This window comes from Melozone crissalis, unplaced genomic scaffold (genome assembly GCF_028551555.1).
Source record: "Melozone crissalis strain CALT ecotype California unplaced genomic scaffold, PUWL_Pcris_2 ptg000013l_1, whole genome shotgun sequence".
Taxonomy (NCBI): Eukaryota; Metazoa; Chordata; class Aves; order Passeriformes; family Passerellidae; genus Melozone; species Melozone crissalis.
The window spans coordinates 13730055-13755672 of NW_026535791.1; the positions used below are offsets into that span (position 1 = coordinate 13730055).

At 41.2% G+C, this 25618-nt stretch overlaps 1 protein-coding gene across 1 annotated transcript; it reads left to right on the forward strand.

The window, feature by feature from the left end:
• Positions 1-445: 445 nt before the first annotated feature.
• Positions 446-23999, forward strand: HTR2A (5-hydroxytryptamine receptor 2A). The gene is made up of 3 exons (XM_054271989.1): positions 446-1920; positions 5849-6049; positions 21916-23999. Exons 1-3 carry the CDS (start codon positions 1521-1523, stop codon positions 22728-22730), a joined length of 1416 nt encoding a protein of 471 aa, XP_054127964.1. The 5' UTR covers positions 446-1520; the 3' UTR covers positions 22731-23999.
• The last annotated feature ends 1619 nt before the right edge of the window (positions 24000-25618 follow it).

Below are 25618 nucleotides of genomic sequence, written 5' to 3' on the forward strand. Positions count from 1 at the left end.
GATTCATATGTCAGCACAGACCTGGAGTTAAAACTGAAGGGGACTGAATATTATGCCTGCCTTTTAAGGCTGGTGGAATTTCCCCTCTTTAGGGAAAAAACTTCTCACTTACATATTTCACTAGTATCTACCATTGCAAGCCTTAGATTTTGCCTCTCTCAAGCCTGCATCCTGTAAATCCCTGTAATTGCATGCAGCTGTTTGTGAGCCACCCGCTGCAAATTGAAAGCGTGTGCTGAAAAAGCCCCCAAGCAGAGAACCTCTTAAACAAGCACTGAAAAAGCTGCTGGTTTACCAAAAAGACCCTCTCTGCTCTGCCCTCCCCTGCCCTCCTCTGCTGTTGCTACCTTGCAGTTTCTGACATCCAGAGAGTGGGAGGTCTGACGATCCGAACAAGGCAGCAAGGGAGAAATTCCATTCCTGTTGCAATCAGTAATTCCTCCGTGCAGGCTGCTTTCTCAGGAGCGTGTGCGCGCACTTTCCTTTGTGTCACTTCAAGAAGGGCTCTGATATTATTATTACTTTAAATATAGCTTGCCCTGGGGCGGGGAAATGCACAAGGAAAGAGCCGGCGAGCAGCCTATCTCTCAGAAGAAAAGAGCAAGCCTCGCAGCACAGGAACTGGCTTCACTCAAGTGTGCAGTTTAGAAGTCAAAAAACTATTTGAAATACCACCTTGTGGAGGAGGCTGAAGAAAAAAGACACAGAACTGGCTAAACACAGCGAAGAATATTGTAAACCAGGGTGCAAAGTGCATCTGTTTGCGGTTTGAAACTGGGCTCTGAAGTGCAATGTAAGTCTTCCTTAAATTGTATTCTTTTATAACAGTATCTAGTTGTTTAATTTCCATTCTGAAGCCATGCTGGGCCAAAAGGTACAATTAGCTACAAAAATCAGCATGGAGCAGAATGTGTATTCTCTGATATGAGGCTGAAAATGGTTCTGAAATACAACAGAAGACAGAGACTATCAGCCATATTATGGAAGATGCACTATAAATAAGAGCATATTTAATTATTTCAAGAAAAAGATGCTGGATGGAATCATTAATCAACTTTCTTAATAGAGAAGCAAGAGCTTTGCTGTTTAATACAGCAAGATATTTTAATACTGCTGTGTTTAAAACTGTGTGATAGCAGTTACCAATAGCAATAAGATGTAGCTCCAGAGGGGAGTCCTAGTGGTTGCAAAAGTTTTATGTCTTTTATTTCTCCAACATTTTTGCTCTCTGAAGCCTCAAGTCCACATTCTGTATCCTACAGCCCGGTTTTACTTTTCAGCTGGATGTTCAATATATGCTAACACTGGACTTCCTCTGGAACTGAAAACAAAACATTTCAGCTTTTGGAGTTATTCTGGTATGTTTTTCTTCATTGCACCGGTGGCAAAAATACAGTCGACAAAAGATTGTGCACCCTCAACTTCTGGCATGGAGAGCTGAGGAATATAATGCCCAATGGTGACAAAGGGTGATAATTTCCTGTTTTTCACAATTTATCTCTGTGGTTTTGGACTTAGCAATGGATATTCTTTGTGATGGAGAGAGCTCTGTGAACCCAACTGCAAACTCCTTCATACAAATAAACCATGAGAGAAGATTCTACAGAAATGTTTATGGAGCTGGAGAAATTAATATATCACATCTCTGCAACTTGACTGTGAACTCTGACAACCTAACCAATCTTTCATGTGAAAATAACATGAGCCCACCGTGCTGCTCTTCACAGAAAAACTGGCCAGCTTTGCTGACAGTGATAGTGATTGTTTTAACCATTGCTGGAAATATTCTCGTCATCATGGCTGTTTCACTGGAGAAAAAACTACAGAATGCCACTAACTATTTTCTAATGTCACTTGCAATAGCTGACATGCTGCTGGGTTTCCTTGTCATGCCTGTGTCCATGTTAACCATACTGTATGGTGAGTATTAGCTGTGTAACTGCTGCATGTATTGATAAGCCTTAAACATTGCATGCAATAACATCTTGTTCTCATTATGATTTCATTCTCTTACTACAGAAAATTGTTATCACTCCATATAAATTGAAATGTGTGTCACTGGTTAATGGGTGGAACAGGTGAAGAACTCGAATCTTTTCCTATTTTGTATTTCCAGCTACAGGCATTTTAAACACAGTCCATAACATCAGTTTATTACTCAGTTGTCAGATGAATTGTCTCAAAGTGTATATGAAGGTGCTTTATTCTTTCTATTGCTTTCAGGTTTTTTCCCTGGCTCATAATTTTCATATTCCCAATGAGAATGTAGGGTCCTGCCAGTTACTTTCCTCTGCAAATATGCACTGAAACACTGATGACTGCTTTTAGATTCAAAGTAGGCAGCCTCCTTAATTAGTTAATAATACAAATGTAAATTGTTTTCTTATCACCAATATCCTGCTTAGACATCTACTTACTAGCAAATGCTGGAATAAATATTGCAGGAGTTAAGAAATGGATGGGCTTTCTGTCTGTTTAGTAACATTTACAAATGCAAAACCATTATTTCTTAAGAGAAATTACTTAAGTTAATAGTGACTCACAGTTCATGCCCTTGCAGGTGATTAATAGCAGATCTTTCTTCTAATTTTCACCAAAATAACTTGCAGCACAGCTCATGCCAGAACAAGCAGCACCCTATGTGTTCAGAACCAATTTTGTCAGGCTGTTACTGTCCTTAAACTTCAGAAATGAGCCTTCCAATGCTACTGAATTTCTGCAATTCAAAGAGAAGCTACACATTGTCAGGAGAAAAGTAGATGGTTTGGAAAGATTTCTATTACTTCACTACTTTTGGACTTAAGGTCCAAACATGGGCTTGTTCTTAATGGAGTTTTAATCCAGAAAGTTGGAAGTTTATTTTCCATTTTCAGTATCTCTACACAGATCGCCCTCAGTAGCATTTGCTGACCGCATTTGGCATCAGTCATGGTGCAACACCCTGATTTACCGTATTAGCGTGCGATTATCTTTGGCGGGAGAAGCGCCGTGAAGCAGTAATTGTCCGATGGGTGAGATTAGAGTCGTGCGCGATTCCCTGAGACAAGCAACAGGGACTCCTGCTGGCCGGGCTCCGCTGCCGAGGGAGGAGGCGCCGGAGCCGTGTCTGGGGAGGGATCTGGGCCCGGGCGTGAATGCCGAGCCCTCACGCCGGGAAGCCGGAGCCCCTGGGCCGGGCGAGGCTGCGCCGCCCTGCCGGAGACGGCCGGGGCACCGGGGAGCGGCTGCGCCGGCTTTGCCGCCTCTCTCCTGCTTCTTCCCTGCTAGACCAGCCATGGAAGCTGCATAACTTGGGGTGAAAATTCATCTGGTGGCACGCAGTGGTACCAGGAGAACCATCGTGGTGTGGTGCACCATCAACCTCCAGGATGATCAGTGCTGGCATGTAGGGAAACCTCCCCTTCCACAGGAGCATTTTCTTGGCCACAGCTGCTCAACTTCAGCCTCATCACCTATGCTGACAGTCGAGCTCAAACTGGAGGCCTCTGCACACACCTGCTCTGCCAGGACACCTCCAAGCCTGAGGAAGAAGAGTGCCCAGTGCCCCACCACTCCTCCTGCAGCCCCTTGAAGGGGTATGGTGATTGCTTTGTCCAGAGATGATTTTCTTGTGGGCAATTCTGGTTTGGGTGCCCAGCCATGCCAGCCAGCCATGTGCCTTTGCCAGTCTGCACCCTTTGGGCTGGGCAGGGTTCTCCATCCACCCAGCAGCCCCAGACTGCTGGAAAAGGCAGCACCCAGTAAGTCCTGCCAAGGTGGGCATGACTCCAGAGCAGAAAACTTCCTGGAAGATGTTATCTACACCCTTATTAAGGGGGCACCTTATTGCATCCAGAGTTTTCTCCTCTCATATACCAATACTGTTTTATGCTTGCCCCATCCTGGTCTACTGCAAAGATGAGAAGTCTAGAAGGATATGACAAATGTATTCCCAAAGGTCACTGGAGCAAGAGAAGATGTATGTTGTCAAATGTAAAAATACTTTAATGGTTCTCCCTGTGTAAACTGGCCTGGCCTGACAGAGAGATGCTACTGGGAAGTCATGCCCCTGAAAGCCAGCCATCACATAACACACTCCAGGGACCAGACTTCCCAACAGAAGAGCAGAAAACATGATAAAATACATCCATAACTGCTGTATGGCTTGTCAGGGTCAGCTTGTATTACAGCAACCCAAGAACAGCAAGAAATAGGTCTCCTCAGTACTCACTGAGACTAAATGTAATTAGGTGCAGACCTACCTCCTTCACCTCTCATTCCATTCCTGCTGTTGCAAATCTTGTACTGTATCTCCAAAAGAAGACAGGCAGTCCCCAAAATACTTACATATTCTCACAATATGAGCTTTGGCTTTGTTCCATGCCACACTATTATGGGCAGCTTGGGTAAATATCCTCTGAATTAAATCACTACAAGACAACTGCAAAACTTGCTCCAAGGAGAGCTATTAGTGGTTCCCTGCAGGAATAGAAGGGATTTTGAATGGGGGTCCTGCAGGGCTCTGCTTAGCTTGGGTCTGCTCAGTACTGCTCTGAACAACATGTATAGTGTGCAGAGTGAGAGCTTACACAGCTTTCCAAAAGCACCAAGCTGGGAGAGGTTACAGGCACTCAGAGGGACAGGATGAGAATCATAAACAAGAATCTGGACCCCTGAAGAGAAACCAACAAACAACATTCAGTGAGGATAAGTGCAAAGGTAAAGAAGCAAACCAGCTTCTGCTGGTGAAATTTGTCCGGCCTTCAAGAATGCTGAACAAGATCTGGCTGTCAAAATGTATCATTAGCTAAATGTCCTTCACTAGCATGATATTTGCATTAAAAAGACACTTACCACACTTACCATTCTAGGTTGTATAAGTAAAGACACTCGCTTCAAGATCCGTGAAGAAGTCTTGTATTTCACTTAGCAGTCAGGAGGCCTTTGCAAGAGTACGGAGTCCTCTTTTAGTCACTGAAGGATATACAAGATGCAGATAAATTAAATGCATTCCAGGGCAGAAAAAGAAGAAGGAAAAAAGTTTTAAAAGCATCATCTGTAAGAAAAAGATAAAGTACTAGGCTTTTCTTAGACTGGAAGACAAAAAAATAAACACAAAACTAGGCAAGCCGTGATAGCCATCTCCCAACAGCTTTGAGAAAGGAAAGTAATCAATTAATCTTCATAGATAGTGGAAAAAACAGGGAAAAAGTAAGGGCTTAATTAGCAGCAAAGAAGCTGTAGGTTGGATATTGGTAAACACTAATGCATCTGCTTTGGCTTGCTTTCCCTGGAGGAGCCTATCAATATTCATTGACAGAGGGAATATCCTTATTTAGGTATGTGGTAGAAGCCTAAAGACAGGTGAGATAAATATCACTGATATGCAATAAATAATTTTTCTTCTTTAGCTTCCATTAAATCCAAAGTTTTACTTTTAGAATTAAGGCAGCTTTGCATATCAGCGGGTGTTGAAAATGCAGTAATTACGTGGATAGAAAGTCCTAAAGCAAAATTGAGAACTTGCAGATTTACAATGACAAAATTGTTTCTCTTTTCATAGATTTGCTGCCAAAAATGTTTAATCATAGCACCAAGCACTAGCATTATGCAAATAGAATTTAAAAGAAAACACATATGCTGCCTGTAGCCTGGGAAAGAAGCAGAGTTAACCCCAAAAGCTACAGTTAAAAGGTTGCAAACAAATAAAAATATTTTCTTAAAACAGTGTCAGGCAGCTCCTAAATGTATCACTTACTACTACTTAGTACTTACTACTATCCTCCTAGAAGGATATATGCACTAAGGCATGTGTCACAACAAGGGATATATCCACATCTTTAGCTGATGCCAACTTTGTCTTGTGCAGGATACGAATGGCCTCTGCCCAGGAAGCTGTGTGCCATTTGGATCTACCTGGACGTGCTGTTCTCCACAGCATCCATCATGCACCTCTGTGCCATCTCGCTGGATCGCTACATTGCCATCCGGAACCCCATCCACCACAGCCGCTTCAACTCCAGAACCAAGGCTTTTGCCAAAATCATTGCTGTTTGGACCATATCAGTTGGTAAGTGAGGCAACATTTCAGCGTGTAATTGTAGGTTTCCAGCTTTTGAGAGGATTTGATGTACATACTGCAGTCTAAAACTTTATTCTCTGCCTGCAGTATTTTGCTTTCCACTTCTATGAAGTGCTGTAACGTAGTAATTATGCAATGGAAATCAACAACAATGGGAAATGGAGGAGAACTGAGCAGCACTGAAAGAATATACACCAGTGATGGCGTGACCACATTCAAATTTATTTTAAAGATGTGTTGATTTCCCATACTGATGAATCATCATTACCTAAACATCTGAAGAGAAAAAAAAATATCAACTGAAAAAAAGTATTTCCCTGTTATATGTAAGTCAGTTGTCCCAATTTCTTATTTGGGTAATTTGCTTAGAGCTTTTTCTCATGGGCAGATCTTCTCTGCCTTTCTTGGTGTGTATGGTGGGGAATTTATGCATTCTATTTAGGAGACAACAGGTACTGTGTGCAGTGAGAGTAGTCTGTCCAGAGGACAGTTCAGAGTTACAGTCCAAAATAGGTATTCTAAATGGCCTAGTACACAAATCTCTTTTTGCAAAACCCAGAGCCTCAAAACTAGGCAGAGGAACACTGATCTTTTATTCCCCTGATAGTGGCATTTACAGGGCAGTCTTATGGCACGGGAGTTGGAAGAGTTTTGTGTCTGATGTCATCAGGAATTTCCTCACTCAGCTGGGGTGGAGGTTCTCAAATGCTTTGAAAACACAGTTCCCTTTCAGTGCTTGTAGACCCTTGAGCATTGGCAGCTCGCTTGTATTAGAGGCAGAAAAAATTCACTCTTGTGCCCTGGAAGAGATGTGAGCTATCAGCAGTCAAAGGAAATTAGCTCCTTCCCTGGCTAATACAAATTATTGCAAGTGGTAACAGTGATCCCTTGCCACTCTTCCCAGAGGAGGGAAAGGAGATGATGCTTAACATGCTGCCAGCCTGGCTCTCTAAATCGTCTCCTGACCTCCCTTTTGATCCTGGCCTACAGTCTGAGAAAAAGCAGTCTAGGATTGTTAAGATTTAAAATACTGTGTCTTCTGCTGCACAACAAGAAATCATGGGAGTCTTCACTCAACAGGAGGACAGTCCTGCATTCTACACAACCTGATGAGGTTCAACAGCATCTGGCTCTGGGGTGCATTCACCTGATCAGATGGAGATATCTAGCACAGGCCGGGTGAACTCCATCCTAAACATACCTAGTTCTCAACTATGAAGGAAGCCTATAGCAACTCAGATGTAAATGTCTTCATTTAAATGAATCATATCTTGTCTCTTCTACAGTCACATTTTTTAATCCAGTAGAAAACATATTACCTACTCTGTCCAGTTTTTCCAGTTTTTGTACTACTGCTAAGTACAAGTATTTTCAGTGCATTTCTCCCTATATAGCATAAGTAAGTCAAGCATCCCTTAAAATTGTGCATACTGTGTTTGTCTGCACTTGTGTGTGGTGCCTTGTGCTTAGTATGTGTGAAATTACTGTCCTGTTTAAACACAAATTCGTAGAATGATCAGAATGAACATTCCAGGGGCAAACCAGTGGTCCACTCTGCTCAGCATCTTTTCTCAGACAGGGGCTTACTGACAGAGTATTTGAATCAGCTCACTATTAAAAGGAATCTGGAAAAAACGTGTTATTTTAGCCCTACTAGTTAGAACATGGTTTATGTCCTGTGGCAGGAGGGTTTATTTATTTGATTGCTTGATATTTTGTTTCAAAAGTTACATCTTTTTTTGCAGTAATACCTAGTAACATATCCATTGTAAAAGCACCTTTTCTGCTCTCCGGAGAAACTATCTTCTAACAGTGCTGAGATGAGTCACAGATGTTACTTGTTATCATCATGGCAAGTGATAGCAATGTGGTCCCTATTTATAGAACTCTGAAAAATACAACTCCTTATTTTATTGGAAACCTCTCAAGTGTGGCATAAGTGAAGAGGACGGAGTCCTGCTTTACTGCAGCTGGATAAGGACATGTGTAAAGAAACAGTGGATGTCAGGAAAATAGGAACGATAACAGGATAACTCCATCTCATTCACACATTTCATGTCGCCAAAGCAGTGAGAAGGTTAAATAGGTACAAGTTAATGTAGGCAAGCACACTTAGGTGGGCATGAATGAAATGATGCTCAGCTGGTTTCTAGTCTCATGGAAGCAAGGGGCATTGGGAGACCAGCTGAAGGAAGACTGGTCGGTTTCCAACCTGGCAACAAGCTATGGCAAATGGGATGTGCTCCAGAGGACAGATAAGAAAGCAAACACATAGCAAGAAGCTATAGGAAACTGATGAGCCAGGCTGGACTAAGTTTGCACTGTGCCATATTTCTGTATTACTAGAATAAAGAAAAATGCCAGTATTGTAAGGAATCTTGACAGATCCCAGATCACCCATGCAACCTGTCAGTCAGTCATTAACCCTTATCCTCCTGATCTGCCACCTTCCAGCTAGGAATGTGTAGGAAATGGATTTCTGAAGGTGCTTTCTATATCACTTACTAACAGGAAATGCTTTCTGAACAAAGAGGTGCTCCATGTATCATTGACCAGTCTCCAGGCTCTCAGTGCTACTTGGAGTGACAGGGCTATAAATTATTTAACTCTTTGCATTTTCACACAGCTGTGGCTAAGAACTCTCACTGGGATGAGTGAGGTCAGGATGGTGAGACACTGGCACAGATTGCCCAGAGAAGCTGTGGATGCTCCATCCCTGGAAGTGCTCAAGGACAGATTGGATGGGGCTCCAAGCATCCTGGTCTAGTGGCAGGTGTCCCTAGTTGTGGCAGGGGAGTTGGAATGAGATTATCTTGAAGGTTCTTTCCAACCCAAACCATTCTATGATATCTGGCACAGGCAGAGCTGGTGTTGGGCACAACACACCTTCCACAGCACCTGGTGTAGCTGCCATCTCACTTACAGATTCAGATCCAAGGTTTTGCTCTCCAGCCTCAAACAGACACCCTTTGAATTCCCTATGTTCCTACAGTTTTGCGTTCAGCTGGTGACCTGTGAACTCTTGTGAAGTATGAGATGGAGGGTAAAAAGCAAGAGAAAGAACTGAAAGGTGTTATGTTCCCCAGTACAGTGGTTCATTTTAGCAGAGGAAGAAGGGGGAAGCAGAAGAGAGTTGTGTGTTGGCAGCTCATTTAATCAGTTCCAGTGACCATGCAAACAGCTCAGGCTAAACTGAACAGCATTGATGAATATACAGGGCTGTCAGATGCTGCCTTCTACCACCCTCAATATGGAAACAAACCATTTAATCCTACCACTTTTCTTTCAACCCATTCTTTTTCAACAAGAGGATCTTTCTTCTATTGTCATTAGGATTTAATTTCACTAACAACCTTTGATAAAAAGTATTGTCAGGGACTTCTGGAAATCCAGAAACGTTATATCAGCTGGATTGCCCTTATCCACCTGCTCACTGACTCCTGCAAATACTTCTAGCTGATTTGTTGGGCCTGAACCCAACTCACCTAGATTATAACTTCTAGTGTACCCAATTAATTACACTTTCATTCCCTAAATTTGTAATTTTCCTTTTATTCACTAAATACACAAATATATTCTGTCAATTTTAACCAAAGGCAATCAGTGATCCTCCTTCCATTGGCTTCAGTGACATATGAAGCATTTTAAAAACAGCAGAAAAAAAGCACAGATAGTTTAGTTTACTTCACTTCTGAAATCTTGATTTTATCAGTTTAAAAAAAGTAAACTGTGGTAACATTTGTTTTTGCATTTAGTGGAAGAAGAGCTTTTAGCCAGAAGCCTATGTTTTACTAGACCATGTAATGCCACAGGCAATTGGTTTAAAATAGATTCTAATTACTGTAACAGATTCTAATTGTGTCTTTAATTCTTAAATCATCCAGTGTGCACAGTGGTTAGATAATTAGATTATTTGTAGCTGTTGAAGGCAAAAGCTCATTAAACCCTGAAAATTATTCCATTTCTTTTAAAGCACAGAGGTGCTTTATTATTGAGAACAGGTGTAAAAAGCCAAAGGATTTTCCCTTGCTGGAGAAAAATGGAATTTTGAATGGAACTGGAATCTATAGAATTGTAAATAGAGCCTATACTGAAAAATACAAGTAAAGTACCTTTGGGTCCTAAATGGGCCTAACAAAGGCATTGCTCTGCAAGAGGCCAACAGTGCATCATCCCCTCTTTGAAGGGTAACATAAAAGAATTACAGGCATGAATGTTAAGTCCTTATATATAACATTTCTCATTTCTTATTTCTCTCTATTCCTCTGTTAATGGTCTAAGTAATGTGAAGTCTCACGAAGCCCAAGCACTCTAAGCTGAGTTTTCTCTTATCATTTCTCACTCAGCCTACACATCTGTTCACTGCCTTCAGGCAGTCTCTGCACTCCCCAGTCACTAACAACTTAGATTTATTCAGTACTTTTCATGCAGAAAAAAAAGCCCAACATGGATCTGGATGAATCTGGTAAAATACCTCCCACCACATAACTCTAAAATTTTGCCAATGCTTTTGAGGCTTCGAAAATGAGAAATACTGTAGCATGTGAAGCAACTTTCTCAAAAGTGCAGAGTGAAGTTAGCTCCAGGTGTACAAATCAAGCCCAGTGCAACTGAGCCCCCAGCTAATTTGGCAGTGTGACATTTTGTGCTGATACAGAGGCTTACACCTCCTTCACAGGCAGCCTGCAATTTCTCTGCATGGCTTCTTGCTGCCTTACAGCATTTGAAGGGCCAGGGAAGCAGCAGGGATTGGGAGACTTCAACTACCTGTGCCTCTGGATTGTGTTTTGTTGACAGCTTTGGCCTCCTTAGGCTCAGTCTTCTTTCTGTCAAGGAGAGCTTTCATTTGAAAATCCCTTTACTGGTTTCAAAGGGCACAAACAGCTAATAAACTGCAGGCTGGGAATGCCTGTCCTGACTCTGCTACACATCCATTTCTTCCAGGTGATATAATTTGCCATTTCAATCAATTCTAATTCACGGATGCCTTGGCATAGGAAAAGATCATTTGCTAAAACATGAAATAAAAAGACAAAATATATAAAATTGCAAATAATTACACACTGAACAGTACTCTGGCAATATAGATTTAAAGCTTAGCACCTAAATTTGGAAGTGCTGGAGCTAAACTTAAAATATCTACTATACTATCATTTCCCTAGGGAACATTTCTTTTATTTTTATCATACTCATGAAACCATCTCTCAGAGAGTGAAAATACTGTTTGCTCACTCCACCTGCAGGATCTCAGGGGCAAACATTGTAGTTTTTATGTTTGGGCAGCCCTGCGACCTTTATGATTTGTGGATGTAGATGATGCCATAAAAATAAAATGAAGTTGAAAAAAAATTGTTGCACAACATACAGAGAAATTTGCATCAGTTATAATGAAGGGTGTTGGCCTGAAATATCATGAATAAAGTATTAGAGCTTCAGAACCATCTCAGAAATAGAATCTTCACTGTATTTCTTCACAGAGACACAATGTATGAGGCTCAGTAGGCAGCAACAATTACGTCAGTAGAAAGTTCATTGCCATACTAATGACTCCTACAGTAGTGACAACTAATGAGAACCAGCCCTTCATGTACAGGTTGTCTGGGGTTCAGCTCCGTGGAAAAGGAACATTCAGTGCTCTGATGCACATTTCTGAATTGACTAGCACATGCATTGTGGTCATGAGGCATGACTTCAGATGCTTCTGAGAAAGACACACAAATATCCTATTTACTTTGAAGTAAATTATCCCCATGTTTTCCATGTAACAGAACCCTTTGCTTGATTTATTCTTCCCAGAAGAGTGAACACATCCACCAGACCATCAGCTTACTACACATATCTCCCTCACCTAACTACAAAGGTTTAAAAACCTTGCATTTTCAACTTCTATACACAGTTAAGGAAATTATCTGCATTAATTGCATTTTGAACTTGTATATGTTTTTTCATCTGACAAGGAGGTGTTACAAACATTTTACTTGTCTTTATGGAAAAAAAATACTTAAAGGAATGTTAATGATTGAAGTGCTTTCTAAATTCTCCAAATTTGGAAACATAAAGATATGAGACACAGGCATGTGTCCATAGGGACACTTTTGCAAACCAAAGACACTGAGCAAGCCAGCATTCATCTGGATGGGGGAGAATATATAATACCAGTAAATATGTGTCATCAAAGGAAGAATAATTATTATGTATATATTTACCATGTTCTTTGGGTAATTACATCAGGATGAGATGAAGGGTTTTGCCTATGAAAAAGACACACGCTCATTTTGTGAGCAGTCCTTTTTCAAGGAGCAATCTGCCTTTCAAGTGAAAAAAGGAATGAGGGATGGTCATATCAGTATTGTGTGGCATTTCTTTCTGCTTTGGTTTTATTTTTAAAGGCAATTTATAAACAGTAGAGCTGTATTTTTGATAGAAAAGAGCCTGCTTAGTCAAGGTGAAGATTAAATAATTAGTTGCCTTTTTTTAAAAAAAAAATTGTCTTTGTTTTGAAGACCATAAGGACCATGTTCTTCTTCCTCTTGAAGCTACCAGCAAAAAGCATAAAGTTCATTTGGACCAGACCTGTCCTGTTATGAGGGTTTTTTGAATAAGAAGTTGGTGGGTGCCAACATGACCTACAATCAGCCAGTCACTCATTGTAGGGTATATCAGAGTAAATGGAATATTTAAAATAAAAAGACAGCATCTCTAGTCAGAGGAGCTGGATTTCTGCATAGAAAATGCCACATGCAACACAAATGATAACAAAAGAACAAGGTACAAGGAATTATGTTGGGATTCATAAATTCTGTTGTCTGTACGCTGTGACTGCATTTGATCACCTTCTAAATTAAAAATGGTGCTGCACATTAGCACAAGTAGCACAGTGTTGCATAAAAGAAAATGTCAAGAAAAGAGAAAATTTCATTCATTTTAAAATTATACAGAAAGATTTCACAAGTTCCTTTATTTATTACATTTGGCTTAAGCCAGATGTTGTGTTTTATGACATTAAAAAAGGTTCATGTATCACGGAATTCTTTAAAGGCTTACATTTATCTTTACCAGCAGGAACATTGCAAACTATTGAACACTCAGGCTGTAATTAACTTTCCCCACACATTACCTAGCCTGTGCCATTGGCATCACTTCTAAGCAGAAGCCCAGCTAATAAAAGTCAAGGGTTTTGTCAGAACTGCAACAACATATTCCTAATTACCTGAGACAAATTTAGAAACACTTGTCAGGTGATTTTGCCTATGATGTCCTCCAGGGTCATTGATGGAAAATAGCTTGTTGAGCTCCTGTGATGTCCTGAAAGCAGGCTGTAGCATTGTGATAAAGGCTTTCTTTTCTGCCTGATCAAAATTGGAATCTGTGTATTTCACAGTATTCAACCCTGCCTTTATGTTGGAAATAAATCACACCCACTGGGAAGACTTATTTCCTTTTGGCAGAACATAGCCCTTTTTACAACTTCTTGTATTTGATCTGAGTTTCGAAATGTCAAATTGACCACTATTGCCAGGATTATAGGCTGAGCTGAACTGTGAGTATCCAGAGAGAAAAACTATGTGATTTTAGGTCCAAGGTGCACTGAGTGAGCAGTGTAAATTTCCCCTTTCAAGCACAGAAGTACTCAGAGGTTTTAGATTGAAAATTCCCCAGTTAAATACAGCCCTGCCTTGCATACTACTGCAGGACATGAGGAAGTTACAAGAACAGATCATGTATTTATTTTTTATTTCTGAGGTGCTTTGTGACATTTAACAGAAAGATGAGCCTAGGATCATGCTGTAGCACCCACACAGACACCAGTAGATGGTGGAAATATGGGCAGACACAATCCCTTCAGATATGCTCCCTTTTTCTCTCTTCTTCAACACCATTATCCTGTAAATGTGACCAGGGCATTGGCTGGTCTAACAGAGTTCAGTCAGGTTGAAGGACATTTGCTGCAAGGTGGACAGTGAAACATAAAGCACAGGATCCTGACTCATCATCTTCAGACCTGTGCAGGTCTCAAAGCTGCTTCTCATTCTGTTTTTCCTTCCAAATTATCCATCATGTCAGGACATCTATCCCAATAACCTTCCAGTCACTGCTGCAATCTCCTTGTATAACTAGTAAGAAGCTGACAATTTGCTTATTGAGCAGCTTCTGCAAGCAACCACAAAAGGAGTCATGGAGAAACAGCTAGGACATGGTCTGAGGTCTGGAAAATCCAGAAGAATTACAGGTTTTTTTATCTTTGCCCTTCAGATGGAGTGTGAAATTATTGTAAAAAAATCATAATAATGATTTAAAAATTTATCTGATAGCTATATTCAGTGTCCTCTTAAATTACACAATGAAGCCAAGTAGCATTGCTGAAGAAATCTCAGACATACTAGCAGAAATCTCTATTCAGTTCAGAGGAAGATTAAGGCAGAGTTAATTATCAGCATTCAGCAAATCACACCATGTAATAATTAAAAGACAGAGATATAAAAACAGGACTATCAGGGGATCTTGTCACTTAGACTGCTCTAGGAGGCATTATTTGATTATGGCAGTGGAATATCTAAGGTCTTTCCATAATTTCTGGCTTATTGCTGCTATAAGTATTTTTTTAAGCCTTACTGTGTATGTAGCATGTATAGCACATAATAAATTAGCCCCAGGATCCTTTTGAAGCTTCATAGCTAAAAAGAGAAACTAATAACATTGGTAAAAAAGCTATGGTATTTCCTTCTCAAAGCACTCTTATCCCCAAATCTGCTCTCCTAGGGGCCTGAACAGTGAATGCTGCGAGGCCACCTGACATGGAATAGAGAAAGGTCATATGCTAAACAGAGGGGGTATCACAGATGGCTGGAGTTGATTCTACACAAGGTTCTTTTCCTTTGCAAATTAACATATTTACCTCGGCCAGTGCCAACCATACATTTGTAACTTCTTTTGAGTAGAAATTAAAATGTTGCTACCAGGAACTTAAAAGCACCAATGCAATATAAACAACATTAATTGATCTTGCAGAAAGATAAAGGGTGTTTGACCTGCTCTACTGCATTTTGCTGAGCCACAGAAGCAGCAGCCTCAAAAAGCAGGAGGAGAACCTTGTCCCTCTGTGCAGAGATAGACTGGAGACATGTGGAACCCCTTGCAAATTTTCAGACTAAATATTAAGCTCTACATTGTAAGGCCAGTTACTTTTTACCATTTCTAATCACCATGGATGAAGAGTGTCCTTAGCCTACAGTTGTCATTTGCCTATATCCCCTGGAGGAACACATCATGCCCAGCTCCCTTCCAGCTCCCAAGTGGCAGCAGAATTATAGCTGCTGTCCACCTTGGACTTGGGCTCTACGCAGCCAGCATCCCCCAGGCAAGTTGCTTCCTCACCTTCTTTATTTATTTCTAGCTGTTTGATAGGTGTAGATTTCTATATGCCCTTTAGTGACTGAGTAACCACCTTAGACAGAGAGCTAACAGCTTCTCTTAATTGGAGATCTCGGTGAGAAGCTAAAAACCACCTTGGAAGAAGCCTCTGTCCAAATGAAAAATAATGTCCCCAGCTGAAAAGCAAAGACTGTATTGGGGAATAGGCTCCACTGGAAACTGCTAGGCAAAAGGTTGTAGCTCCCTCAAATACTCAGAAGGCCTGAAAAATCCGAAAAGAAAATTAGGGGAACTGGACTGTAAACAAGTCCTACAGCATAACTAGCAAAGAGAATTTAAGGAGTGCATAGGCAGGAAAAGCACTTAAAGCCAAAAGCAAAGAAACTATTTCCTGCTGTTGTATTCTTGTTGCCTTTAGGAAATAGGGCTGTGTGCACATTTTGAGCTTTATATCAAAGCAGAAAGCGACTCCATCAGCAGCTTCCTCTCTCAGAACTCAGCTCGCTCTGAAGGCCAGGATTTCTAAACAGCTGGATCAAAAAGGGGCAGCTGTCCTTAATTTCTTGCACTGTCCTGCTTGTAATTCTCCTCTAATCCTGTTAATAGTTATTTTACTATCACAGTTCTACAAATTAATTTGGAGATGTATATCTCTGTTCTTCAGGACCGAGGACATAAATGAGGAACATACTAGGAAACACATACTTAGCTGATTTTGTTTTTCTAAAGTGAAATACATAATTTATGGTATAAATTATCATTCACCATATTTTTCTCACATAAAAAGATTGAATGTATCTCCTGCTGGGCTAAATAATATGTTTCCTTAGAGATTTTCTGAGCTGTCAAGAACAAAGCCATTTCAAAATTAATATAACAATCCAGCTGTTACCTGGCACCCCCTCTTAGTGATGTTAAATTTGTTTTCCTTTCACTTGTATTAACTAGAATGTGTGTGACCAAATGAAGTATTCCACGGGAAAGATACAGAAAACCAGCTTCATGTGTGCCCTTGAATAAAAAACTAAATTTGGTCTATCAGCAGTTACAAGGGAAATGCCTGGACTGACTCTGATTCCATTCCTGTGAGTACAGACTCTCGGGATGCAGAAAGGAGACGATGCTCCCCAGCACTGTGACTCGCTTAGCTCTTGAGGAAATCCATCTGAAAACAAATATTATGTGGGGATTTGTGAGAGAATGCTCCTCATCCAGTTCTGCCTCCACCAATACATATACCTACCACCAGGGAAGAATTCTGTGCTGGTCTCACATGTGAGGAGAAATTCTAGCCCAGGACTTTGGGGACATTGTCACATTGACTAGGGAAGGTAGAAGCTTTTTAACTTTCGTGCTAACTAGATGCAGCCTCAGATGGTAATTCCCTATCCACACCGAGGTTTTCAACATCCCCTCTTCCCAGGTGGAAATTTCTGCTTCTGCACTGCCACTCATCAGCAACTTGCACACATTGGAAATATGGCTGGCACTACTCTGGCAGCAACTAAATTATCACAGTGAAGGGTTTGTCATGACTGGAAAGGAGTCAGTGGGGGAATAACATTGTCAGGTGCATGCAGAGAGCAGCTGTTTGCAGGTCTGGGAAAATAATGATGTAATGACAATGAAATGTAAGGATGTACCAACCATAATGGTGAGTGTCAAATGCCAAGCAGAGACACAAAGCCAGACTGAGCAGCTCCTCTGCAGATGTTTAAGTGGAAGTAACTGTTGCTAAACTTCAGCTCCTCATATAAGATCCAGACACATTTCCATTCTTGATACTCAGAGGAAGACATGGTCCATGGTCCCCTGCAACAAGTGACTCACTGTGGCTTGTGTTCCTTGAGCAAACATCCACACATGGCACCATGGTAGCCCAAAGGAACAAATATTCTTTTGTGTGGTTAATTAAGTCAAAAATGTTAAAAATAATGTGATGTCAGTGTGCAACAAGGAATTTTTCATACAGCATGAAACTGAGGTTTTGCATTGCATGCTTTGGGATGTAGCAGGTGAGTTATACATGGACATCTGTGTACTGTTTGAATGTGTAGATGTACCGACAGAGGATATTTTCTGAGCACCAACAGGCACCAGATACCAGCATGGGCTTTTCTAAAGAAATTAGACAATATGGCCCCATTGAGCTGCTTGAAGGAGACACTGGCCTTGTCAAGCACAATCCTTTCAGAGGTCCCCAGTGTCACAGCACATCTTTGTGCAGTGACCCGTGAGCTGGCCCATGACCTGGTATGTCTGAATCAAAGTGACTGCTAAGACCTGAGATGGGGAGAGTTTTTTGTTTTTTATGAGAAAGTAAACAAAGGTGCCAAAGTTTTTGAGAAATCGTAGAGACATTTCTAAAAGGTAGTTCCTAACCCTTAGACATTTATTAAGGCACAGAATAATGCTCATTTGTATTAAACAAAATTGAAATAGATATATGCAAGGTGAAAGCATGTGACTGACAGTTTCTGCTTAATGGAGACTTCACTGTAAGAACCTTGACCTTATCAATTCACTTCCCCCTCCTTGTCTTCACCCCAAGTAACCCAAGAGTACCACCCTACATGCACATTGTAAATTATGGCTTTGATTTATTGATAGTCTCAGCAGCTCAAGGCAGCTGCAAACCCAGTTTACCTGTCCAGTTAAAGTGGTTTTATGGCTGCTGTATACCTCTGAAGCCAGCAATGTGTAGCGCTATATCAACCTTTATCAATTTCAGCAGACTTTTTGAGAGAACAAAAAGAGATGCCATTGCTTTACTTCTTAACCTTTGGTGTTTTCAAGAGCCTTTTGTCAATCTGAAACTGTGCCCAAATTCTTGAGGTTTAATAGAGAATTCATTACTCATCTTCATTGTTTGGGATCTGTTGTGCGGTTTATTAAAATCCACAGTTTGAAACAGCCACATGTGTATAAATCAAACCATCTAAATAAACCACCTTGTGCCAGAGGAACATAATATTTAGGGCTTGTTGACAAGGGAAAATGTTCCAAGTGGGAATGTCAACTGGAAATGAAGTGGCTAATGTACCTTCAGTGCTTGAATGGATGCTCCTATTCTGTGCTGAATGTCAAGGTTCTTTTGAAAGCCAAGAAAGATAAATCATAAAAAAGCCCTCAGGGGATACAAAGATTTTTTTCCAGACTGACCTTCAGCTAGTAGGAGCATGGAATGGGCAGGGTGTGGAATAGCAGTTACAGCCCTTCCAGATTGTTTCCTTCAGATCTACTGTTGGCACATGCTTCACTTCCCAACCACCTGTTTGTCCCTACCTGGTAGCTCTGCATGATCCTTTTGCGTGAAGCTGATTTTCTTCTTCTGACATTTGAATGCACAGGCACCATCTGTGTCTCCTTAAACATCCAGTCACCAAGAGCAGGGAGCTGGAAAGCAAAGACAAGTAAACCAATGAGTATTCATCTGAATCACCCAGGTGAAATAGATCATTCATATTCAGCTTTTAAAGAATTAATTCAGTCAGTTGCAATAATGCTAATGCAACTTTAGACTAGGACGTTTTGTTATGGGTTTACAGGACAAACTTGATCTTGACCAAACATGACATATGGGTGATATTCTTGGCCATAGGTGATGATTCCTAAAAATCCCATCAAAATAGTGGATGTGAGTTGTGCATGGAAGCTCCTTTACTGCCAGTTTAAATATGACTGCCTTTGAATTTGGTCCCTGTGTCCTAATGGAATTTGCCATACTTATGCTGCAGAAGCCAACTGTTGAGGGGGGACAAACCCTGTTCCTTTCAGGAGGAAAATAGTAAACTTAGTCCCCGTAGAGATATGAAAAGAGAAAATTGGGCTGGACATTAACTTTTTCCATGCAGGAATGCCACCGTATCATTTGAGGGATGCCCTGCATCAACTGAACTGGGGTTACACAAAAAGCAGTTTACAGCTGTCAGTGTTCTCTGCCACCAAAGCGTGGTATCTCTGCTGTTTTCAAACTCTATACAGGCCACTTCCCTGTGGCTGTAAGGGAAAGATGCCTTGAATGGTCACTCAGAAAAACTTACATGACTAGCAGTGCCTGCTACAGCTCTGCTGCTACAGCACTTCCATGCTTGTTAAAGGAATGGCAAAGAAATGCAGGAACTTCTGCTGCACACTGAAGGCCACTTCCCTTTTTAAAAGCCAGAAATCTGGATTTAGATGCCACTCTGCAGAAGCTGCTAAGAACAAAACAAAGCAGTTGGGGAATTGCTCCTCTTGTTTCAGGCAAGACGTTGTAACAGACTTTGGCTCTTTACTTGAAAAAGCATGCAAATTATGCTAAAATTTTCCTCTTTCTAGTGCTGCAGCCTCTGCTCCCATGCCTCCTCATGCAGCTGAACCATAAGGTAGTAATGAAAAGCATCTTTTTACTCTGTCAATACCACTGTTTATTTTATCTCTGCAGCTCACGCTAGGTCTTTGAATTAAATTGAAAAACAGCCTCGCTGTTATCAGCACAGGGCAGAAGCAGATGGGAAACTTGTGGTATTGCTCTGACTAATGCTGTGTCTTTGTGCAGCTGGAGTATGATGCTGGGAGGTGCTGGATGCCTTCAGCATCCCTTCGACTCATCCAAAAAAAGAAAACTAACTTCAAAGCATTCTTCATTTCCCTGGAGTTGTTCAGCACCCCAGATTACTCAGCCATGGCTGGATTGTCTGACTTCTGATGGTGACCTCTGCCTCCATGCTTTCAGTGAGACAGACTCTGACCATTTTAGCCAGTAGCTAAAAACACTGGAGGTTTCTGTCAGCTCAGCTCAGGAGTTGCCACAGACTGCTTAGGTTTGCAGCTCACTCACTGGCTTCTCCAAGCCCAAGTTCAAACATTTAGAGTTTGAGCAGGAGAAACAGAAAGGGTAATACCACAGGGTCTCCACCAGCTTCTGCCCTGGGCAGATAAGAAAAGCATTTTTCTAAAGTGGCCCGAGGCAATGCCATGACTCAGTTCAAAGTTGCAAAGACAAAATAAGCTACAGTGTTCCTAGAAAAAAAAATCTTTGTAGAAGCTCCAGAAGAACAAAAAGAATGAAGCACTTGAACAGAATAATAATCTAATATTGTTTTTATTGTTTGGTATTGAGCCTGTACTCCACAGTCTTCCTCTAGGACTGGAGCTGTTATGCTGGGCACTGGATATGTGTGAAATGAAGAGACAGGCTATGCTTTTAAAGGGCTCCCAGTTTAGGCAGCAGAGTGGGAAGAAGGGAAATAAAAGTGAGATAGAGGAAGGTACCATTGAAATGCAGATCTTTCAGGACTTATCTGTGAATGAGTAAGGTCACTCCTGGGCATCCACTGAGCAAAGCAGAGCACAGCATACTCACATCATAAGAAATTTTTCTGTAGTCAATGTTTTTATTTCTCATAAGCCAAGTACAGCAACTGAGATTTCTGATCCAAAATGCAAACGGGACTGAAGCTCACAGATTATGCTAACTTTCCACAGGAATCAGAATCCTGGTTGCTTTTATCCAAACAGGGCTGCAATATCACCCCCTGCTTCACTCCACTTTTGCTATCTTTGCAGCACATAATTTCTTTCATTGTCTGAACACTGCCTCTCTTGGAGAGACAGCATACATTTGGAGGGGAAGAGACAAATTCTGAAAGACAACCCAAAACCAACAACCAGAGAAACAGCAGCTGTTAGATTTTACCCAGACTGTAGCAGCATTTGCAGAAATCCCTGCGGAAATGGCTGAGTAGGCTTGAAATATCAGAGCAGTCCAAGGAGAATGGACTTTGTCACCTTGTCTTGCCATTCATGACAAGCCAAGGATGCATGCTTCAGGGGAAGACAAATTTTGCATGGCTGTGTGCAGAGAAGGCAGCCTCTATTAGCTGGAAATACAGCGGAAGGACTTTTGCAGTCCTGCAGGATAAACTATATCTCAGGCTGCCTCGTAGTCTCTCTCAGTGCTTAATTTGTTCCTGTTGTTCATCTGGCCATTGCCACATGGGAAGCTGGGTTTTGTTAGCATTTAACTATATGGAGATTGCAGCAAGAAAAGAGAAAGACAAAATGAAAGATTAGACCTATGACAAAAAATTATCTTTCCTCCTAAAATTAGTATTTCCCAGAATTATTTAGAAGCCAGAACACTTTTAATCCTCTAATGAAAAACAGTCCAAAATCACTCTTGTGGCACTCCAGAAAAGAAATACATAGTGTCATCTTGGTCATAGTTCATAAAATCCTTTGCCAAGGTGGCAAGGACCAAGGAGCAAGTCTGGAGATTATTATAAGGGGCCCAAGATTCAAAATGATGCTTTTCTGGCTACCAGGTATCATAGGACAGGTGAAAGGAAGCAAATGTGTTCTACGTGTGACTGAGGTAATGTGTATAGCTACGATCACCTCAGCCACAGGAAGAACACAGGTAGATGTTTCTTTGTTTTTTCTTGGAGTCTGGAAGTGTTTTTCATTCGTTTTTAACCTCTTCTCTCATCCACCTTCAGGTATCTCCATGCCTGTACCCGTCTTTGGACTACAAGACGACTCCAAAGTATTTAAGAAGGACATGTTTAAGAAAGACATCTGCTTACTTGCAGATGAAAATTTCGTTCTAGTAGGCTCTTTTGTGGCATTCTTCATCCCTCTAACCATCATGGTAGTCACTTACTTTTTAACTATCAAGTCGCTGCAGAAGGAAGCTATGCTATGTGTGAATGACATTGGCCCCAAGACCAAGTTTACCTCATTCAGCTTCCTCCCTCAGAGTTCCCTGTCCTCAGAGAAACTCTTTCAGCGCTCCTTGAACAGAGATACGGGGACTTCAGGGAGGAGAACCATGCAATCCATCAGCAATGAGCAGAAGGCTTCCAAGGTCCTTGGCATTGTCTTCTTTCTGTTTGTTGTGATGTGGTGCCCGTTTTTCATCACCAATGTGATGGCTGTTATTTGCAAGGAGTCATGCAAAGAAGAGGTCATTGGAGGACTCCTTAACATATTTGTTTGGATTGGCTACCTTTCCTCGGCTGTCAACCCACTCGTGTACACATTGTTCAACAAAACCTACCGCTCAGCTTTCTCTCGCTATATCCAGTGTCGCTACAAGGAGGAGAAGAAACCTTTCCAGCTGATTTTAGTGAACACTATCCCAGCACTTGCATATGACTCCAGACAGCTCCAGCTAGCACAAATGAAGAGCTTGAAAAAAGAGGCAAAAATGATGGCCAAAGATTACTCAGCAGTCACGATAGGAACACATCGTTTAGATGGTACCTCCAAGGGAAGTACCGGCCCAGGGAACGAAAAGGTTAGTGGTGTGTGATGGTCAGCAGCTGCCCTGAGAGCCACTCTGTGTGTGCTGATAATTCCACCTGCTGTGAGAAGCTCTGATAGCTTAGGAAAATCAGCTGTGTTCAAGAGACCTTCCAACAACATCCTGTACTCCTCACATTATCCTGTGGATGAAAAGCAGGGTTGAAGGGATATCAAATGTGCAATTTTTTTTCATACAGTACGTTGGCTGTTTTAAGCACAGGCTTTATTAAACTTATTTTTTTAATATTCTAAAGGATATATTTCTTAAAGAAAAAAAAATGCAATTTCTGGTATTATAATATGGGCTGTGAAGAAACCTACGCATTTCTTTTCTCTTTGCAAATGAAAGCTAAGCTGTCCTTTGATGTTCTTGCAAAGTAGGCTCCAGCTAGTTTGTCTTGCTACAAATGAGTTTTGTTATCATTAACTGAATGAGCACTTTACAGAATTTTAAACAAAATGATGGTTCATTTGCTAATATATATTTAAAATAAATCTTAAAGTATTTAAAAAATCTATTAAAACTGCTATAGATTAATTATATGGACATTTTGTTAACTGTTTTTATGCAGTTTTTTCTTCCTCAGTAACCATCCTGAAATGTCCCTGGTTTTTTCTGCCATTTGTTCTGTATTTCAAATAAGCAATCTTCAAAGGTAAATTATACTTGAATTATCCTCTGTTTCCACCAACACTTATAATCTTTATTTCAGGACTAGCAAATTATTTGCATTCAAAAATTTCATGTGTTCAGCTTAAAAATTGAAAGTAATATTTTCAAAATTATTGGTCTTAATTCCCTGCTCCCTCCCACTGGTGTTGACAGGAAGGTGAAGTGAGAGAACAGTGGAAAACCAGGCACAACATTGCTAAATAATTTCAGCGCCACTTCCAGATTCACGACTCTGTTCAGTTCCAACAAAGTCTGATTTAAGTAATGTCAGAGGAAACTCTGCATGAGTAAAGTCTTCAGTAAAAGGTTGAAGTAGATTCTCTCTCATCACTTCTCCTTGGTAAAAAAGGGCCATTATGAAGAATGTTCTGGTTTTGGTTTAGGGCTTGTAAAGCCAGAATTATTAGAAAACTGTTTGTTACTAAAAATAGTTTTCCCTTGTTTGACTGTATTGCTGTTAAGGCAGATTGCTCAGGAATGGTCAGAAGATTGCACTACTAGGACTCAGCCTTAATGAAATATGTATGGGCAAATGGGGCTCACTTGAAAAATAACAGGACCTGTAAACAGCACTGCATTTCACCTGCATAGAGCCAAGGGCAGAATACATTGCTTAAAGAACATAAAATACATTGCTTGACAGATGTGCTTAGTCATGAAACTCTTTTCATGATATCATAACCGATGTCACTGAGGGCAGTGAGACTTTGCTGAAGAGGACAAATTTAAATGCTGTACCCACATGCAAAGTTTAAATCAAATCATTTGATTCATTCCATTATTTTTTCAGCCATAACCTCATCAGAACCAGGATGTATTCCAGTTTCTGTGGGAAAAAATACTGCCCATCCAGAAGAAAAACTCCAATGCCTTCATCTGTCCTTCTATTGAAGTTGTTCAGTTTTTACAGAGCAATTAAATTTCCACTAAGTCAAAGAGGAGAGAGACAGAGAGACAAAGTGAACCTTTTTCTAGTCTACCAGGTGTGAGTCTTTGGAAGAAGAAGGCCTTTAGCTTAAGATACTGTTCTATGGCAGACAAGGACTTAAAAGTTGGCTGGGTATTTGACTGATTTCCACGAAACTGATTTATTGTCATATACATGGTAAAACTAAATCTACTAGTTTTATGAAGCCTTTCTTCTGACATGGGATAGGTAGGAGCCACTGTGCACTGGTCGCACAGAAGCTCTGCATGCACATGATGACATGATGACACTCACCCCACAGACCTCAGCCTCCAAGTCTGAGACAAAGTGTCATGCTGTAGCCCCATTTGCAGTGATGATGCCGTGCATGTCACCTATCACCTCACAGACATTCATGGGTTTCCCCCAAAACTGGTCATTTAGGATGAACTGATAAATCAAGTGGAAAAAGTGCTGTGCTTACCAGGTGCTTTATGTGCTCTCTCGATCTCTGGGTACATTTGACCATCTCAGTCAAACTGAACAGCTTCAGCAGAAGCAAAAATGAACTCGATGCTCCTACCTCCCTATGCACACATCCTGCTCCTGCCCAGCACTGTGTGAGGAGTGTCACACTGGCAAAGAGATTCCAGGGGGAATCTGCTAAATGCAGCTGAGTATGAGGACTACCATAGCAGTGGCTGGGAGCAGTGACTTTCCACTCTTTCCTGTCAAGTTTGATATTGACCCTAAATCTAGTACTTTGAGCTAAGGACAATGCCCATCTTGTATCCCACAGGCCAGATGTCTCCACTCCACAACTGGGGTGATGGTTTTGAGGATCTGCCTTTGGAAACAGGTATCTCAGGGAATAAGCAGGCAGTAATAAAAGCAAAGGTGTTTTGTGAGAAGAGTCTGAGGCTCTAGATCTGTACCCAAACCAGATTGCCTTCATATGATGAATATTGACAGGGGACCGAAGGTCTCTAAACCTGCATGTGAGGGGAAAGGAAAAAAAGAGGCTTCCACCAGGGGAGGGAATCACCATATTTTTTGCCACTTAGGTCTGACCTGATGCAAGTTTCTCTGGCTTTGCAATCAAAAGCAGTAGGTGGGACAGACAGCTTGGATCTTATGGCCCATTTGTGCCAGGCAGCAGACCCCACCTTCTTCCTGTATGATGTATATGGCACCCTGCCCTTCTCCAGAGCTCAATTCCTCCCAAATCTCCTGAGGACCCAGTTGCTGCTCTGCAGAGTCCCCTTCACCAGCTCGCAGCTGATAAACTGTTACTGGACATTTCACATTCAATGCT

What these genes read in the sequence shown, in the direction of transcription:
- HTR2A (XM_054271989.1), top strand. Translation starts at nt 1,521, where the DNA reads ATGGATATTCTTTGTGATGGAGAGAGCTCTGTGAACCCAACTGCAAAC. An exon ending in CATGTTAACCATACTGTATG is followed by an intron (nt 1,921 to 5,848) that starts GTGAGTATTAGC and finishes TGTCTTGTGCAG; the next exon opens with GATACGAATGGCCTCTGCCC. An exon ending in TGTTTGGACCATATCAGTTG is followed by an intron (nt 6,050 to 21,915) that starts GTAAGTGAGGCA and finishes ATCCACCTTCAG; the next exon opens with GTATCTCCATGCCTGTACCC.